The sequence below is a fragment of the Lactuca serriola genome, chromosome 1 (assembly GCF_051521515.1).
Source record: "Lactuca serriola cultivar US96UC23 chromosome 1, Lser_US96UC23_V15, whole genome shotgun sequence".
Taxonomy (NCBI): Eukaryota; Viridiplantae; Streptophyta; class Magnoliopsida; order Asterales; family Asteraceae; genus Lactuca; species Lactuca serriola.
The window spans coordinates 72751705-72771625 of NC_136408.1; the positions used below are offsets into that span (position 1 = coordinate 72751705).

At 34.4% G+C, this 19921-nt stretch overlaps 1 protein-coding gene across 1 annotated transcript; it reads right to left on the reverse strand.

Moving 5' to 3' along the window:
- Window positions 1–10051: 10051 nt before the first annotated feature.
- On the reverse strand, window positions 10052–12282 carry LOC145057130 (uncharacterized). Its single transcript, XM_079004909.1, has 4 exons — window positions 12127–12282; window positions 11635–11740; window positions 10648–11532; window positions 10052–10569 (listed from the first exon to the last, which is right to left on the reverse strand). The coding sequence occupies exons 1-4, from the start codon at window positions 12280–12282 to the stop codon at window positions 10052–10054; spliced, it is 1665 nt and encodes a 554-aa protein (XP_078861035.1).
- Between the last annotated feature and the right edge of the window lie 7639 nt (window positions 12283–19921).

Here is a 19921-nt window from a genome sequence, read left to right on the forward strand (position 1 = left end):
AATATACCACGGTACGTGATATAACCATCGACATAGATTTTTCAAGTTCTCATCATCATCTAGTATTTTACGCTAAATCATAAAACATTTAAGAAGCAAATCGGGCAAGAAAGGGTTGGTATGTGTGATAAACTATGGTACATAGCTTAACCATCATCGAAAAAATTCAAACTTTTATCAGTATGATATTGTACATTGACTCATTAATTTTTTATGATAGAAGACTTGTCACTAAGAGAAAAGAATGACTCAGTCACACTGAGGTTCAATCAGTGTGAATCACAGACAGTTTCTAATTCATCAACATGGAGTGGTTTTGTTGGATTAGTATCTAAGTCCATAACTATTTTGGTATGTACTTGACCAGATGGTGTATGGTCCTTTTGGGTTGCCTTCACCAAAGCAACTTGCTAGGATGAATTATGGAGAGAAAAGATTAAATATGATTTATTAATATATTATGAGAATAATATATTAAAGTAGAAATCATATTGTTTAATTAATATTAGTCAAGAATTAATAAGAATTAAGGTTGTGACTAAAAGAGATTAATTAAACTTAAGAGACTGAAATTGTAATTATAAGATAATTGCAATTGGGCTATGGATTGCCTTATATTATAAGGTTAGACGAATTCTATGGGGAAACCCATTGGAAATCATCCAAGGCTTGCTAAGGAAGGAGTCCATGGGTTGCTTAGGGCTTAAGCATCCAAATTAGGGTTTCCTTGTTAGATAACCCTAATAGCCTCACTATATATAGAGCCCTTATGCCCCCAAAACGTGGACAAGCTTCCTTCTAGGGTTTCCACACGTTTTTGAGAGAGTCCTTCTTTTCTCCTCTTCATCCTCTTGCTCTTGGTGTTTGTGAACCATTAGAGGAGTGACATTTGTGACTCTAAGCTTTCTAAAGTCAATACAAGAAGGATTTGGGATTGTTATTGCTATATAACAATCAAGGTATGATCTAAAGCCTAATTATATGTTATATTGATTATCATATGCTAGATCTAGGGTTTATAGTCTTGGATAAATTTCATGTACAATAGTGAAACCTAGATCCAAGCATTAGGGTTTGTATAAGCACATATGATGTTCTTATAGGTAAAACCCATCAGTGGTATCAAATCCTTGAGTGGTTTCTATTGTATTGATGCCTTGTGTGTTTGTTCAAGTTGAAAATTTTGATTTTTGTGAATCTGTCTGATGGACTCGGCGAGTCCCATAGTGGACTCGGCGAGTAGGCTCGACTCGGCGAGTCCATTGGGGTACTCGGCGAGTCCAAGCGTCAGAAAGAGCAAATATCGGGATTTCTTGCTGTTTATCTTTGAGATACTTGCCTTTATCATATTAGATCAATATAAATCTGATTTTATGATATATATGAGTATATTCTTGATCTAATTGAAGATATTTATCAATTAATAAAATATTTATTTCCTTATGTGATAATTGATTAATTATTTTGATTAAATTGGCAAATTGTTTTGCAAGAAATTATTAAATAAATCAAATATGGATAATTATGTGATTAAATGTTAATTTAGATTATTTGTTATTTGATCCCCAATGTTTTGAAAAGGTTTCAAAACTTGCCCTCAAGTTTTGGAATTTAAATTTTGATTAAAAGTTTAATTTTGATGTATATTTAAATTCTAAACCTAATGTTTTGAAATGTTTCAAAACTTGCCCTCAAGTTTTGGAATTTAAAAGTTGATTAAAAGGTTTAATTTAGGAATGTTAAATTCTAAAACCCTAGTATTGTTTTGAAAAGTTCAAATCACACCCTTATGGTTTTATTAATTAATTAAGGTGTATAATTAAAAGAGGTTTAATAAATCCATAAAAGTTTAGGTTTACAATTTAATTGAATTAAAAGTATAATTGTTAAATTTGACCTCCTAGTATTTTAAAAGTTTAAAATACACCCTATACTATATATAACATTAAAAGTCTAACATTATATATATATATATATATATATGAGTAAAAGTCAGTCTTACCATTAGTAGACCTCATTCACGAAGCTGGTCTATAAGGGGTGTTTAAGGAAATTGCCTATAAAATGACGATTGAATGGGTATCCACTCTTACCCACCGCACTCTTGACTAGTGGAGGGTCGTTAGCCGAACAGGTAGGATAGGACAAAAACCTTCCATTATAAGTATAATGAAGTACAAAAGTAACTAAAAGTTTTACAAATTCCCAATCTTAGTTACTTAGGTAAAATTGAATTGATTCAATTCCATGAAATTACACTTTGTGCCCTTGCGAAGATGTTAGTGGAGCGTGTGTGGTTAACCGGTACACTAAATGGTTCTAAGCAAAGGTAGCAAAGGATGACTCAATGTTTGTCATAGTTCGATGGAGTGTGTGTGGTTTACCGGCACATCGAATAGATGAATGTAACATGTGAGGGCACCATGTAAGTTTGCATGGTTATTCACACCCGCTTTGTGATCCTCGGCATCCCAGTCACAAACTAGAGGGGCATATTGAGATTTAAACATGCCATTGAAATGTTCAATGAATCTCAAAGGATCTAGGAGTTTTCATAGATTTAAAACTTAAATTTCTTTTTCGTTTTTCGTGGTGGAAATTAGTGAATCGTCATTCACTTACCTTCAAATATTCTGCAACTAGATTACGGCATCCCTTTTCTAGGTTGTAGCATACTGTGTTGGGTCCTAGACTTAGTATCTCATTTGGGTGATTTACTAAGGACTCAATCAATCAATTAACTTGAATTCGTTTTCTCCCGTTTTGTAGATGTCAAAGTTCGACAACTATGGTCTTCCTAAATCCCGTGGAACAAGCTTTCCGCATGAAGATGATATTCCACGATTCGATCGAGGAACAAGAGATCATGCTTCACTTCCTCCACCTCCTCCAATTATTCTCCCTAACCCATAAGTTCGAAGGCTTGAAAAGTTCAAACTCACTCAAGCCCTTTTGGCAAGTAAACATAAAGAAGGAAAGTCAGTGTGTGCACACATCCTAGGGATGAAGTCACACATTGATAGGTTAAGAATGTTGGGATCCGTTGTCTGTGAGGAGATGGTTGTTCACTGGGTTCTTTAGCCACTTCCTAACTCATATAGTGAGTTCGTAAGAGAGTGCTATATGATGAACTACGACGTGACCCTTATAGATCTCACCTATATGTTTATTGCTGCTGAATCAGCAATGGTTTGGCGCAATAGAAAAGCAAAGTTGATTGGTGAATTTGCCTTCAAGACCTCTGTGGATATAGACAATGGCAACGAAAGACATGCTATGATCGAAAAGTTTGATCATAAGAGAAAGGCAATGTTTGAAGTAGTTCCATGTTCCGTTCCAAAAGAGTCAATTTGCTTTTATTTCCAAGAGAAGGGGCATTAGAGACGAAACTGCCCTATTTACCTAAGAGATTTAAGAGATGGGAGAGTCAAAACGTATGGATTTGCTTTAGGTAAAATCCATTAACTAACTCTTTTAAGCTCCTATTCTAGATTCTTAATACATAATGTGATAAGATTACAATTGATGTTTTGTAGGATCGAAGAAAAGAGAGGAAGCTTAAGGGAAGAAGTGAGCAGAATCTAACCGTGAAGAAATGGATTTCGATCGCATTACTTGAAGATTAGATTCTTGAGCTACTACTTAGAGTTAGAATAAGATTGCTAAGAAATATGTATTAGCATAGTTTTTCAATGAATTGCATTGTAAGGACAAATTTTTCCGTAATAAAATAAATTTTGATTTTATTTATTTATCCTTGCAATGGCGTGTATGAAAAATTGATGTTTGAATGTTTCTAATATGAGCAATAATGGATTTGATTATTAATTATGTTGTTTGTGGAAATGTCGAGAATTTACCAAATAGGGAAAGTTTCTCATCGCCCAAGTTTCAATTAGACAGAAACTTGGAATCATGCAACTTGGTTGCATGATGAATGAGAAATTTCATAATTGGAAATTAGACTAATTCATTGGCAAAGTGTCAAGTGAAGGACTAGGAGATTGAGTACACAAAGTTGCGTGTTGATCAAGTCCACCATAAGAGTAACAAAGATATTTGTCATGATTTGCTAAAGGTTTAGTAAATATGATTATACTTACAAGATTAAGTGTAATTCTAAATTGATTGAAAAAGTTTAAATCAATAGCAGAACGAATAAGAAGAATCAAGTAGGCAGAAAGATAAAAGGTTCTCAATTCTAAGAAGGGAGAGTACCTTTTATGCTTTATGATAGGTCTTAATGATTAAGAACCATATCTCAATTGATCCTCTAACTGAGTCTTAGTACAATTGTATGTCTAAGAAGAGGAATCAAGAATTGAAGAAATGGTTAAATCGAGAAGTCAATCATACTTCGTTCCAAAACAAGTCTTAGAGTTAAGATTGTGACATTGAGTGAAAAGTATTAAGAAGGTTTATAGCATTCATCAAATGTAGAAAGTTGTGATGTCTTGGATAAGACAAAGACCAACTAGGACCAATTTATGAAGTGTTTTGATAAAAACTACACTAACTCTTGAATATTTGTTTATCAAGAAATGTTTATTGGCAAAAGAATCTTATATGTCAAGGAGTCAGTGGGAGTCTTAACGGTCTTGAAAGGTTTCAAGAACAAATCAAAATAAACCTTATCGATCATCACTAGCACACAAGCTAAGGTTTACAACCTATCGTGTTGACACTATTTTGTTTTTGTGCCATTCCAATTGAGTTAATGAGTTCTCATTTGAACGCATAAAAGGCAGGCACCTTGATCAATGGAAAGTACATTGATAGGAAAGGGTGAGTTGCTTAACTACTTGGAAGACATGGTGGGCAGCTGTGTTACCATAAGGCAAGAAATCAAGATTAAGAAAGTTCGGTTCATATGAGTTTGAATTTGTCGTAAACCTTGGTTTTCACAAATTCACATGGATAGGAACACATACACCATTAAAATCTAAGTGTTATAAGATTCCCTCCTTCATGAAAATGACTGTGAGGAAATGCTTTCATTAAGAAATATTTTAAAAAGGTAGTGATTGTGAAAATTGTATTCTCGAATTCGATTATGGTTAGGGTATCCCTTTCCATGATTCGAATTGTGAGGTTTTTCAATTAGTCTGAATTGTTTAGACATACATATGAGCTATCTAAGGCAAATGTGTATAAGTTCAAGAAGCCTTGATAAAAGATTATCAAAGCATTGGGTATTAGAAATATGAACTTAAAGAAATTCAATATGCATTGTTTTTCTGAAAGTTAAGCTGTTTCTGAATACATGTCAAAGCTAGTGGGAGCACAAGTGTTACGTTTTATAATAATAATCATGATAGTGGGAGCACAAATGTTATGATTATATGATTATTATGGAAAGTATTGCAAGTTAGCAATATTAATTATAGAAAACAATAGTTATACTTTGCAAAGTTGCAAGAGTTGAAAAGTTGTTTTGGTATAATTAAGGGAGAGGATATTATGCTTCATTTCAAATCTAAAGGCTTAGGTTGTGGAATGTTAATAAATTTAGTCAAGGATACATAGTGTGTTCTCAAATTTCGATTATGATTACAGCATTCCTCTTCATAGTTCGAATTTTGAGAACGTAGCACATAAAATATTATGGCAAAAGATTGATAAAGTATCAAATCTTTATGTAAGATATTATGCATCGTGTCCCATACGCTTCGGGTATAGGATTGATTGCAAATGCTATAATATTTGACCATTCTAAAATTTTTTAAATGTCTAGCGCATTTAGAGGGAAAAAGGACAAGAATCGATTTTGACTAAGATAAATTAAACAACTGTCAAAGGACAATCCAAAGTTCGCTGAGGATTGGTCGCTTGTGAGTAGTTGGAAGCATGATATTGGATGGACCATATCGACATTATTATGAATAGATAAGATTCTATTGAGAATGAGTTGTCATATGGTAAATATGGAAAGGTTTCCATATTGGGAATTGGATATTGAGAATCAATGTCTAGATTAGAAACTTTTATGCAAAAGGATGTTCAAAGGAATGTACTTTGAGAGAGAGACATCACATCTAAGGAATTGTCTTGTAACAATCTCCGATAAAGGACTTTGTAATATCACTAGCAATAGTTATTGTAACTTTGTGCTATTACGAAAGGATCATTGCATAAAATGTTAGAATCTAGCATATTCCATAAGTGGCAAGAATTTGATATTCTTTCACTTGTGAAAAGGATTGGGAGTTGTGAAATGAGTATGATTGAAAATGTGTTCATTTGATCTATTTCACAAAGTAAGAACCATAGGTAAACATTGTGTGCATGCTAGGAGCATGGGACAAGTGTAATAGTAATTCAAGTAAGAAGTTGATTACACGAAACAACAAATAATGAGTAATCGATATGGTGATAAATAAACGGTGTTTTATTTATACTCAATGGTTTGAGGCCATATGGGATTAGTATTATCCTTGTGTTTCACTTTGCATGTTTTGAATTTCTGAATAATTTAATTGGTTGAGAACAGTCAAATTATTCAAACGGGCCATAGTCGTTCATATGTTGGAAGTAGGTATGAATGAAGACTGTCGTGAATTGGTGTGTGGATTGTCTAAAGAGCATTAGACATAAGCAAATGTTTGCTGCAACGTTCATGAGTGCTTATGAATATTATTTGAGCATTGGATTAAACCCACGCTCACTTGGATCACTTCATGGATTGTTATCACGAGTGATTGGTGAGACGATAACATCTTATATTCTTGAAACCAAGATGTGTGAGTTGTATCTTGCAAATCGGTTGCATATTGATAATATGTAAACGCACCAGTAACTTGGTGTTATAAAACATATTGTTGTGTGTGATTCGGTGAGTGAGTGCAAGCAAGCATTGAGTCAAAGTTTATCCATTCCTTTTATCCAAAGTAGGATAAAAGCGATATCTTTGGGCCCCTCGATGATTTAGTGATGACAAACGTAAATGCTCGGCCGGGCTAGGGCTAATTTGATTTGTTCAATTAGTCAGTCGTCATAAATCGGAAGTCGAGAAATAGTACAGAGAGAATGATTAGAAATCATGTCACACGATATATAGAATAAAGGAATATATGATCCCTTATCTAAAGGACACGCGTATCTGATAGGATCAGAGTTGACAACGGCTTTGGAAAGCTACGATTGCAGATCAGGATCTGAAGTCATACACATAATAGTTATTAGACTTATCCAAGTGGGAGACTGTTGGATTAGTGTCTAAGTCCATAACTATTTTGGTATGTACTTGACCCAATGGTGCATGGACCTTTTGGGTTGCCTTCACCAAAGCAACTTGATAGGATGAATTATGGAGAGAAAGGATTAAATATGATTTATTAATATATTATGAGAATAATATATTAAAGGATAAATCATGTTGTTTAATTAATATTAGTCAAGAATTAATAAGAATTAAGGTTGTGACTAAAAGAGATTAATTAAACTTAAGGGACTGAAATTGTAATTATAAGATAATTGCAATTGGGCTATGGATTGCCTTATATTATAAGGTTGGACGAATTCTATGGGGAAACCCATTGGAAATCGTCCAAGGCTTGCTAAGGAAGGAGTCCATGGGTTGCTTAGGGCTTAAGCATCCAAATTAGGGTTTCCTTGTTAGATAACCCTAATAGCCTCACTATATATAGAGCCCTTATGCCCCAAAAACGTGGACAAACTTCCTTCTAGGGTTTCCACATGTTTTTGAGAGCCTCCTTCTTTTCTCCTCTTCATCCTCTTGCTCTTGGTGTTTGTGAATCATTAGAGGAGTGACATTTGTGACTCTAGGCTTTCTAAAGTCAATACAAGAAGGATTTGGGATTATTATTGCTATATAACAATCAAGGTATGATCTAAACCCTAATTATATGTTATATTGATTATCATATGCTAGATCTAGGGTTTATAGTCTTGGATAAATTGCATGTACAATAGAGAAACCTAGATCCAAGCATTAGGGTTTGTATGAGCAAATAGGATGTTCTTATAGGTAAAACCCATCAGGTTTAACTCCTACCATCATAGAGTTATTTTTACAACTTTAGTCTAGAAACATTGATGCACCATCAATTCCTTTGATACGGTACAAGACAAAATTGGAAACAAAATAAATAAGGACTAAAAGAAACATTCAAATGAAATGGAAAAAAAGAGAAACACGCAACTTTGTCAGGAAGAAACATAAAGACCCGATATGGTGTATCTTTTGAATTGAATGCTCATAAAGTATTTCCTCTCTTCAAGATTTTTGCAACACAAACTTCGGTCTATAAAAGAGAGATGAAATTGCACATATTTTACACTTCTAAACACATCAAAATATAGAGGTTTCAGCAGCAAGACATAGAGAAATGGATGTTCTTATCCTTTGAAGATGAGATTATTCTAATGGATTCCAAGCTTCATAGTCACCACCATGAGAAAAGATTTGATGAAACACAGTCTTTATAACCAACGAGTTATAAGGTTCTAATATTTGTAACCTTTGAGTTATAAAAGTCAACGGGAAAAGACTCGAAGTGTTAAAAGATTTGAAGCCAAGAGATGATAGACAAGAATCATTTTATTAATAATGAATGCTTGCATCCATGATGGATGATGATGGAGAGGAGAGAATCGTACAAAAGAATAAGACATGCTAAACTCTTTGCCTTTACATCCCTCTGTTGCATTAGATGAAGGGTCTTGTTATGGCACCAAGAGCAAAAGATATCATTTTTCTAGACACATAAATTCCTCATGTTGTGTATATAGTGATATACACTGTGCTAGATGTGGTGAGGATCACCTTCAAATTGAAAGATGTAACCACTGAGGAAAGAATGCAGAGTCATTGAGGTTGGTCATACAACCAGGCCAAATGATTAGATCTGCTGATGAAAATGTTAGATAAGCAACTTTGAATTGAGTAGACGATTCATCCTGAGACTTGTGCTTAAGAGACATGAGAGATTAGGATAAACATATATGTAAACTCCTTTGGTAAAGAACATGTATTATTTCATATCTAGGTATAATAAAAGACTTATTTTTGTAGTTTTGTAATTTTCTAAAAGCAAAAAATAAATAAATAAATGAAAATAAAAGACTTATTTTTGTAGTTTTTGTAATTTTCTAAAAGCAAAGAGATGAGTACTAGAAATACAATAAAGCAAAAGAAATATTAAAGTTAATGTTCATGACATTATTTTAATAAGTTCAAAAACATCAGGACATGGAAAGCATGCCCAGTTCACCAATGAGAAAAGTAATCTTTTTTCGTCCAATGGCTAGGCAAAAATTTCAGCGAGTTGATCATCAATAGGTATATACATCAACACAATCGTCCCTTTTTGAGCATTATCACTGATGAAATGATGTCAAATCTTTATATGCTTTGTTTTGGAGTGTTGGACTGAATTTCGAGTGATGAGAATGACACTAGTGTTGTCAAAGCAAATAGGAGTCTTGAGAAACTTAAATCCATAATCAAAAAGCTAATTCTGAATCCAAAGAATTTGAACACAACATCTTCCGACGACAACATATTCAACTTTAGCAATTGAACAACCAATAGAAGATTCTTTCTTGCTAGATCATCTTATCAACCTGTTTCCCAAAACTTGACATCCACCAGAAGCACTATTTTGATCTAAGGAACAACCTACATAATCAGATTCAATGAAACCAACCAATTCAAGATTTGGAGAATGCTTTAGGTATCTAAAGCATAGTCACATAGTTCGCGGTACGCTCCAGTATGTGTACGGGTACGGGTACGGGTACAGGTACAGGGTACGCAATTCGCTAGGTTCTTGAAATGCGGTATGAAGGGGGGTAGGCTCATTTCGGTACGCTCGGGAACGCTCCAGTACGATGTACCATATATTGTAATACGATGTATCGGTTAACAACGAAGCATATTAGTAATAAAATTAAAAGTTTAAAAATTGTAGAATATTACTTCAATTTTAGAGTACAGATTACATTAAAAGTCCAAAATATGGAATCAAACAAACATTAAAAGTCCAAAACATGGAATCAAACAAACATTAAAAATCGAAAACATATTACTTCAAAAAATATTAGCAAACATCAAAAGTTCAAAACTTAGTTCACCCTTTGTTTTTTCTCCTTTTCCACCATCTTTGTCTTCATCCTCCTCCTGTTCTTCCCAATCCATATCTTCTAGCAATGAAGTTGAGCCTTCCAAGTATGTTGATTCGGGATTCATATCGCATTTCTTGTGTGGTCCCTCTTTATAAGCTTCAGATAATCTTGAAGTCAAACGGATATTTGAATGAACAAAAACAAGTTTGTCAGCCCTTGCATAGTTAAGCTGATTTCTCTTCACACTATGAATATAGGAATACGTGCTCCAATTTCTTTCGGCTGAAGAACTACTTATGGGTTGTGACAATATTTTTTTTGCTAGTACAACTAAATCCGGTGTATCTGCACCATAAGTTGACCACCAATCAATTGCTTCCATTGTAACCGCATCTATTTGCGCTGAAGGTAATGCATAAAGACCCCTCTTCATGTGAAAAGTAGCATATTGTTCTCGTAATAATCGTTCTACATCTCTATTTTCTGCAATGCGATTAAAAGCTTACATTACACCTTGTATAACTTCTTTATCAAGGTTTGGTTCTTTTCTTTGTATTCCACCCGGTGCTAGCTTATCAAGATAATGTGTATCGTAAAATCGGGGACTTAAAGCAAATCCCAAATAATGCAATGGGATGTTCATTTTCTCCCACCTTTTCAATACAATTTCATCCACTTGAGGGAAATACGACGCATACATACTTTCCATCGTCACTTTTTTGATTTCTCCCAACATGTTGTCCATCTTTTCATATATTTCACCCATTTTTGGGCCTTCACCATCACAAAATTTGACCGTCAAAAAAATAGGCTTTGTGATGCGTAGAATATTTTCAACTTTAATCCAAAAGTCATCATCCATAATATTGTCAACAACAAGCTGTCCAACTTGTCTAGTGTGTTCATCACTTTGTTTCACCCAATCTCTCCATGAATTAAGAGAAATAGTTGTAGATAGGGCCTCCCTACAAAGGAATAACCTCTTCAACAAAACATAGTGAGAGGCAAATCGAGTTTTTGCGACTTTTAAAAGTGCCAACTTAGAATTGTCCCTAAAAATAGCTAAAGCTTGTCCATGGTTTAAAAAATATTTGACAATCCTTTTCCCCTTTGTATAAGTGTCCTCTAACCAAATAAACGCACATGCAAAGTCTTTAAAAATCAAGTTTAACGTGTGAACACAACATGGTGACCAAAATATATGCTTGTATACCATTTCGAGTTCCTTTCCCGCTGCTTTACAGTTGGTTGCGTTGTCTTTCACGACTTGGAGAACATTACTCGGCCCAACAAATTCAATTGCTTGCCTCAAAAATTCTGCAATCCTTGCCCATGTTTTCTCCACCCCAGAAAAGTCGCCGGTGTGCATAAACATAGCACCAAGGCTATTTACAGCAAGAACATTGATCAACAGGTTGTGTTTGATGTTTGACCAGCCATCGGATACTATAGAAAGACCTTGTGAATACCACGTATCCTTAAATGGTGTTAGGCTCTTGTCAACATCTCTAACACATTAATCTAGTAGAAAGATCCTTGCTTTCTCACTAGATGGTGTTCTGTAGCCTTCATGTGCTTTTCTTATAGCATTTATCATGTCACGAAATTGTGGATTACGCAAGACGTTAAACGGAATCCCATTTGCACATAAAGCCTTCACAATTTATACATCAACCATGCTTCTCTCCATTATGGAAAATGATTGCTCTAGCGGTTTCTTAGAGTATAAATTCTGTTTTTTAGTGACTACAGAACATTTTAAGGATTTAGAGAATCCAAATTTTTCTGCATCATTCACCTTCTTTGACAACGGCTGATAAAGTTCTCGATCATTCAAAACAGTTGTATACCTTTTAATTTCTGCCTTTTTTCCTAGTTCAGCTCCAAAAAAATGAGTATGTATTCGAGTATATGAGCTTGTAAACTTTCCATTACAATGATTACACACCCATTGTTTGGAGTCCCCTGCGTTTTTATTGTTTCCAGGCTTTAAAAACCTAACTTCATCCATCAAAGGCTTAGAATTGAAGAATCATGTACCGATTGTTGTGATGAACCCCCTGATTGCTTAGAATTCTGACTCCCAACTGAAACTTCAGCCTCTTCAACATTCTGGTCATATTCGTCTGCAATATCAACAAAATCATCTCCATCTTCCTCACTGGTACATGCTCTGTGCTTCTTTCCGAAAACCATGTTTGGATTTAAAAAATTGAATGCAAAATTTTGTTTCTGTAAACTCGTTTCTATGTTGTGGAATAGGAACAACGCTCGACTGTGCTTGAGGCATGATCGAGCATCTCAATTTATTAGTGATTTCCCTCCAATCGAAAGACCTTCAGACTTCAATTGTGACTTTTGAAATACCGATCGTGTACCGTTTTACTACTGGAACGTGGGTCCAATTAAACAAAATCGTTATCCAAATCGCCACTGGTACAACGTACACATGAAAGGGGAAATGTCAATTAGAGGGATGAAATCGCATACCAAGGCGTACCGGGAACGTTAGTGTCCCACGATTCGGTATAGGCAACTCAGTACGAAAATTGTGTCCCTATTAGCGATTTATGTGACTATGATCTAAATATGCGCTTGACAGCTTTAAGATGTGACTATTTTAGATTGGCTTGATAGTGAGAACACATGCTGGTGGCAAACATTATGTTAGGAGGACTCATTGTAAGATAGAGCAGAGATCAGATCATTCCTCGATACAACGTTGCATTGGCATCAATGCCATCAGTGTCAGTGTGAATCTTTACAGGAGCAGACATAGGAGTTTTGGTTGGCTTACAGTCAGAAAAAGAGAATCTCTTTTAACATGTCTTGCACATATTTGCTTTGACAAATGAATATACCATTTAGAAGTTGTTTAACTTACAGACCCAATAAGAAGGTTAATTCTCTCATCATGCTCATTTGAAACTTTTGATCCATGACTTCTGCGAATTCTTTGCTCAAGGCTTCATCAATGGATCCAAAGATGATGTCATCAACATATACTTGTGTAAGAATAATATGAGATCCTAACAGTTTGATGGAGAAAGTATTATCAATGTCACCATGTCGATATCCGTTCTAAATGAGATAATTTGCCAGTGTATCATCCCACGGTCTGGGAGCTTACTTCAATCCATACACTGCCTTATCCAGTATATAAACATGGTTAGGAAACTTATCATCTTCAAATCTTGGAGGTTGTTTGAGAAACACTTCTTCTTGAAGCTCTATATTTAAACATACATTTTTGACGTCCATTTAATATACCTTGGAGTTTATATATGATGTATAGGCAAGAGAGATCCTAATTGCTTCGAGTCTTGCAAAATGAGTAAATGTTTCATCGTAGTTTATACCTTCCAGTTGAGTAAACCATTAAGCTACCAATCGTGCCTTATTTCTTATAAGAATTTTGTCTTCATCCATCTTATTGCGAAATACCTATCGAGTGTCGATAATAGTTTTTTTCTGAGGACGAGGAACAAGAGTCCATAAATTGTGACCTTTAAACTCATTTAATTCATCTTGCATTGCTTTAATCCATTCAACATCTTTGAGTACATCATTAATCTTCTTAGGCTCAACCAGCGAGACAAAGTTTACATATAAGCAAAAGTTGTTTGTTGCTTGTCGCCGAGTATGAACGCCATCTAAGACGTTTCCAATGATTTGGTCAGCAGGGTGACTAGGAACAAAACGTAAATTGATTACAGATGTGCCATATCCACTTGAGTCCTTAGGAAGATTATCAAAGTTTGTATGAAGAAATTCAATGACTTAAACAGGAGAATCATTTTCACTTATTTCTTCAATAGTTCTTTTATTTAAACGTATTTGAGAGAGGAGGATGGAGATGGAGGGAAATCAACTTCAAATGAGATAGCAAGTTTAATGAGCTCATAATCCTCGTATGTATGATAAGTGAGCTCATCAAGAATGGATGTAGAATAATCAACCAGATCATTTGTATAGTAGTCAACATCAAATATCACATCAAATGATTCTTCAATGATCTAGGAGTTTGTGTTGGACACCCTATAGGCGTTTGACTCGTTTAAGTATCCCAAGAAGAAACATTTATTGTCTTTTGCTTCAAACTTCGAACGCTAATCATTTTGATTTAAGATATAACATACACACTTAAAAGAATGAAAATAACTAAATAAGTGATACCTGGCTTTCTCCCTTTAAGCATTTCATACGATATTTTTCCATGATGCTTAACGATTATCAATCCATTTTGTGTATAGAATGTTGTGTTGACAGCTTTTGCCCAAAATGAGAGTGGTAAACCAGCTTCAAACACTATAGCATGTCCAGCTTCTATCAACGCCTGGCTATGTCTTTCAGTGACTCCATATTGTTGAGGAATTCGAATAGATGAGAAGTTATGAGTAATTCCATTATTATTACAGAATTCCTCAAGTAAGGAGTTTTAAAGTTATGTACCATGATCACTTCTAAGTTGCCTGATCTTTCGATCATACAATACTTCATTCTTTTAACAAAAGAGATGATTTCCTCAGCTGCATGACTTTTTTTTCGAAGAAAACACCCGGGTAAATCTTAAAAATTCATCAACAATGAATTACCAGAGTGAATCTTTTTCCATATGTTTACTTGATTGTAACAGGACCAAACAAATCCATGTGAAGAAGATTGAAAGTATTAGTGATAGAGAAACATGATATAGGCTTAAACGAAGACTTGGTTTCTTTGCCTTTGACACATGCTGAGCGAAGCTTGTCTTTGTAAAACTTAATCTTGGGCATCCCTCTGACAAGTTCATCACTTGAAATCTTTGAAACAATTTTGAAATTTTGATGAGACAGCTTCTTGTGCCACAACTAGTTTAAGTGATCTTGGGATCAGGAGATAAAGGAGTGTATGAGTGTTGAATCATTAGAGAACATATCCAACACATAGATTGTTGGAATAGTATCTAAGGCTATAACTATATTAGGCAAGTATTTGACCCGGTTGAGCATGGTCCTTTTGGGTTGCCTTCACCATAGCAACTTGACAAGGATGATTTATAATGAGAGAAGGGATATTATTAATATATTATATAAATAATATAAGGAATAATAATATTGTTATTTGATTAATATAAGTCATAAATTAATTAGGAATTAATTTGGTGACTTAAAGAGATTAATTAAATAAAGGGGTATAAACTGTCAATTGTTTGATAGTTGCACTTTAGGCTATAAATCCCTTATGGATAAGGGGGACGATTTTGGGGCTTAGGATAGCCATAGAAATCGTTCAAAGGGCTTATCTATTAGGGTATTGGATTGCTTAGGGCCTAAGTTATCCAATTAAGGGTTTAAGGGTGAAACCCTAGGAGCCTTACAAGTATAAATAGACCCCTAGGGCTAAGGGAATTCGTGACATATGCTTTGAGTAGAAACCCTGGCCGATTTGATTCCCTCTCCTCTCTCCTAAATCATCTTCTTGCTAGTTGGTGTTTGTAAGCCATTAGAGGAATGACAATTGTGACTCTAAATCCTCAAGGACAAGAAGATCAAGCAAGTGATTCAAGGTAAACTTCTAATCTCTGATTTCATATTGTTGTTATTGTATATTAGCCATTAGAAGTCTTGGATTCAATGTATGTTCAATTAGAGATACCTAGATCCAAGCATTAGGGTTGTATGTGCACATAGGGATGTTCATATGGCTAAAACCCATCATAGATATCATCTTTTATGTTGACAGCGAGAACAACTGGTTTCTTCGAGTCAATGATGTTTCCTTCCTTCTTATTTAAATGAACTTCATTGTCAGTATCACAAAGCTAACCAATTAAAATGGGGTTATCTTTTAGACATGTGACATATGAAACATTTTTTTAATTCAACATAATTACACTTCATCATTCCAAAACCCTTTGTTTTTCCCTTGCTATCGTCTCCATAAGTTACTATAGGGCCATCTTTTCTAATAAAATCATCCAGGAGAGACTTGAATCTTGTTATATGCTTGGAGCATCCACTATCAAGATACCACACATGCTCTTGACAATGTAGTGCTAAGAAAAATAAATTAGGACACACTAACCCATTTTTCAATAGGTATTTTCACTAAGGACTTAACGCTAAAAATATTATAGCAAACAGCAAGAAGACAATTTAAAGATGTGTTATTTTGAATCCATTTTTCATTTCTTAAGTGAAAATTATCAATTCTCTTACTATTTTCATCAAAGGTGCAGTTACTTATCTTATGAGAAATATCTCCACATCTATAATAGATCCTTATACCATATTTTTTGTTTTTATTGACACTTTTCCAACATTTGGGTTTCCACTGTGTTGAGACTTTTTCTTGAATCTTATGAAATTTTGAACAAGCTCTGGAAACAAAACATTTATCAGTGTGACAAGATGTGGAGGTACAGGGCTGACAAGCTGCTAGACACAAGAATTTATCAGTGTCAAAAAATTAAAATCATCAGTGTCATGACTGCTAACAATGTCAGAAATATTATAATCTTTAGTATCATGACGACTAACAGTACAAGTAAGGGAGTCACTAAGAATCTCATGAGTGGAGTGGAGCTCACCATTTGAGATGGGAAATTTAAGATACATTTTAGTGGTTGGAGTAGGAATGTCTAAGGCAAGATTTCAAATAGTGGGATCCAATGCGGTTAAACAAGTAGCATAAACAGTGACACCATCAATGTTAGGGCTGTTTGGTAGCCTCTTAATTGGAAAATTAAGAAGCCACTTCTTATTTTTTCAAATTAACTGTGGTTGATAGCATCTTAATAATAGCCACTTAAATTAACAAAAGCCTCTTATTTTTTCAGATGTAGAACGAGGTCTGAATTAAAAAAAGAGACGCGTATTCCCTTTTGCCCCTAATAGCATTTCAACAACCTTCCCTCTTCACTTCTTTCTACTCCATCGACGATATTCCTTCTCCGATCTGCAACCATCGCCTGCCTCTCTCCGCCAGCGATGCCGACTCCGGTAACGACGCCGATACCACCGCCCACTCCTTTATGTGCTTTCGTGTTCCTCAATAATCATCGTCCCTGGTAATTCAAAATTTAGAACGTCAGAAGTGTTCTGCAACCTTAAATCTTCCCTCCGCCAACACTCCGCCACCAATCGGTCACCGTCTCCGCCAGCATCGCCAATGCTTCCATCCAACTCTGTCAAATTCGTCTTCAGCAGCCATCAAGGTAAGGTTTTCTGTTGTTACCCTAAAATTTGCCCCTTTTCGCTAAAATGGTTTTCTTATGTTAGTAGAATCGATTTTTTTGTTCTCTGAATTTGCTGGAGTCAATGTTGTTTTCCCTTTTTCTACCTAATGTGTGTCCGTTCAGCGTTGTCTACTACCTGTTCGATGAAATGCCTAGGAGAGATGTATTGGGCTGAATTTGTGATAATGTTCAAATAGATCCGGTATTTTATGTTGCTGATTAAAGTTAAAAATTAGAAATCATTTTAATTTGTATTAATTATTATATGTGAAAATTGGAGTTTTGGAAATCATTTGGCTTATAAAACAGCTACCCTTATGGCCATGAACAAAGAACAATGTATTCATACTACTTGATTTGTTTCTCCCTAATATCTTGGAATAATTACTATTTTAGGCTCACTGTAATGTAATGTAAAAAGCAATATGATTGATGATGCATTTTAGGAAGAGGAAGCGAAGAGACTTTGCTTATCATTTGTGTAACTGGTTTGTTTTCTTGTGTTTGTGTCTTTGTGATAAGTGTTGGTTTTGAAATTGAGATCAGAGATGAAAATGAAATTGGTGATCAGGGATGAAAATGAAATTGGTGATCTTTTATGTTATTATATGCAGTTTCATTATGGTTTTTTTTTTGCATACATGAGGCTGAGGGAGCATGAGATCAGGAATCTGTGAAGACTCTGAAGTACAAAAAATGTAGAGTTTGAAGCACAAAAAGAATGTAGCAGTGGATTTGCAAGTAATAGATTATGGTCATTAGATGATTATTCTTGAATTTATTTAATTGATCAACTTTCGGTTGTTATGGTCTTTAGAATAACTACATTTTTCCATTCCCATGTTCAAGAACATATATGATTGTATTTGTATACATTATTTTATTATTTTTGTATTGATAAAGATCTTTCCTAGTTTTACAATTATAATCTTAAGAGTACATTGTTTATATTCTTTTGTATGGTGTTTATATTTATTTTATAGCTATTTAAGAAATTGGTTCGGTTAATTTATAAACAAAAACATTAAATTCAACAAAAAAATAATGCATAAGGGTAAAATGATCATTTTATAATTCAACACAACAATTCAGAGGTTTCAACCAAACAGCATGTTAAAAATTCAGATCTTAAAATTTCAGACCCTCTTAGAAATTCAGATCTCTTAAAAGTTCAGATCTTAAAAATTCAGATCCTGCCAAACTGCCAAACAGCCAAACAGTCCCTTAGTAGTGTAGTTTTTATCAATGAGATATTGATTTATAAAAGAATTGCTAGCGAACTTGGATTTAAAATCTTCCCTGAGATCACTAAGAGAAAGAAAATTAGGTTCAGTTTCAATTTGTTTATAATTATTCACTGCCTTATCAATATTTCCACCAACAATCTGGGCATTTATTATTTTATTTAGCTTATGATGAGAATGAGCCCAATTATTTACAATACCTTGTAACTTGCATGCAACTCAGACTTATCTTTTTTGGTGTGAAGATCAACACTCGTGAGAGATAGATTAGTAACCTTTATATTTGTTAAAATAAGAGTTCTCAATTTTAGTGACATTATTCATCAGTGTCTCAATTTCTATCCCTAATGAGTGCTTTTATTGGTTAACTTTTGAGCGATGAAGAAATAAGTAATCAAACATCATATGCTTTTTGTTATCAGAATATCTAACAAATTTGTATACCTGATACAAGGATGAAGAGTCCCAGTTATGTAATTTTGAATCCTTGGCAGCTTTAGCTAGTTCAGCTTTAAAAGTGCTCGAGCCACTCCTTCCTTCACCAATAACAATTGTATCAATGTGTACCATAAAAAACATGTCCTTTCCTCCATCATCAATAGATGATTCTTCATCATCAACCCAATTCTCAACTTCAACTACCAAGATCTTAAAATCGATATTCTTTCACTTTAGAGAGGCCAACAACTCTTTGTACTTTACCTCATAATCTTTGTTAGTGTCTACTCTTTTAGATTTACACTCCATAGCAAAATGATCAGCTCCTCCACATTTTAAACACTTGGAATCCTTTACCTTTTCACCAACAGATTTTCTTCCAGTGCTATAGCCCTTCAACACCGATAAGTCCAACTTTGATTGGAACCTTCTGGGTCCAGAAGGTTTATCATCACTTCGGCCAATATAGCACTTAACTATCAGGGCTTCACCCTCAGATTCATCAGATAAGTCTCTATCGCTATTTTGAGTAAACGTTTTGGAATAATGTACCACATATCTGTCCTTGTGAGTGTCTTGAATGATTTCCTTTTTTCAAAATCTTTGTCTCTTCATGATTATGAATATTATTACCAAATAAAGAAGCCAAATCCATGGTTGCAATTTTTTCACTGTTCTTCAAAACATCTACATGATGCTCCCAATTATCGTCTAGTGAATCAAAAAACTTGAGAACCAAGGAGGTTCTATTCTTGTTCATATAAGACGACGCATATCATTCACTAAGCAATCAAAACGATTGACGACCTGAGTAAGAGTCTCATTTTTTTGCTGAAAAAAATGCTCATATCATCAATTTAGATTGTTCTTGTTAACAAACTTTACTTCATCAGTACCCTCATAGTCAATGATCAAAGTATCTATCATCTCCTTG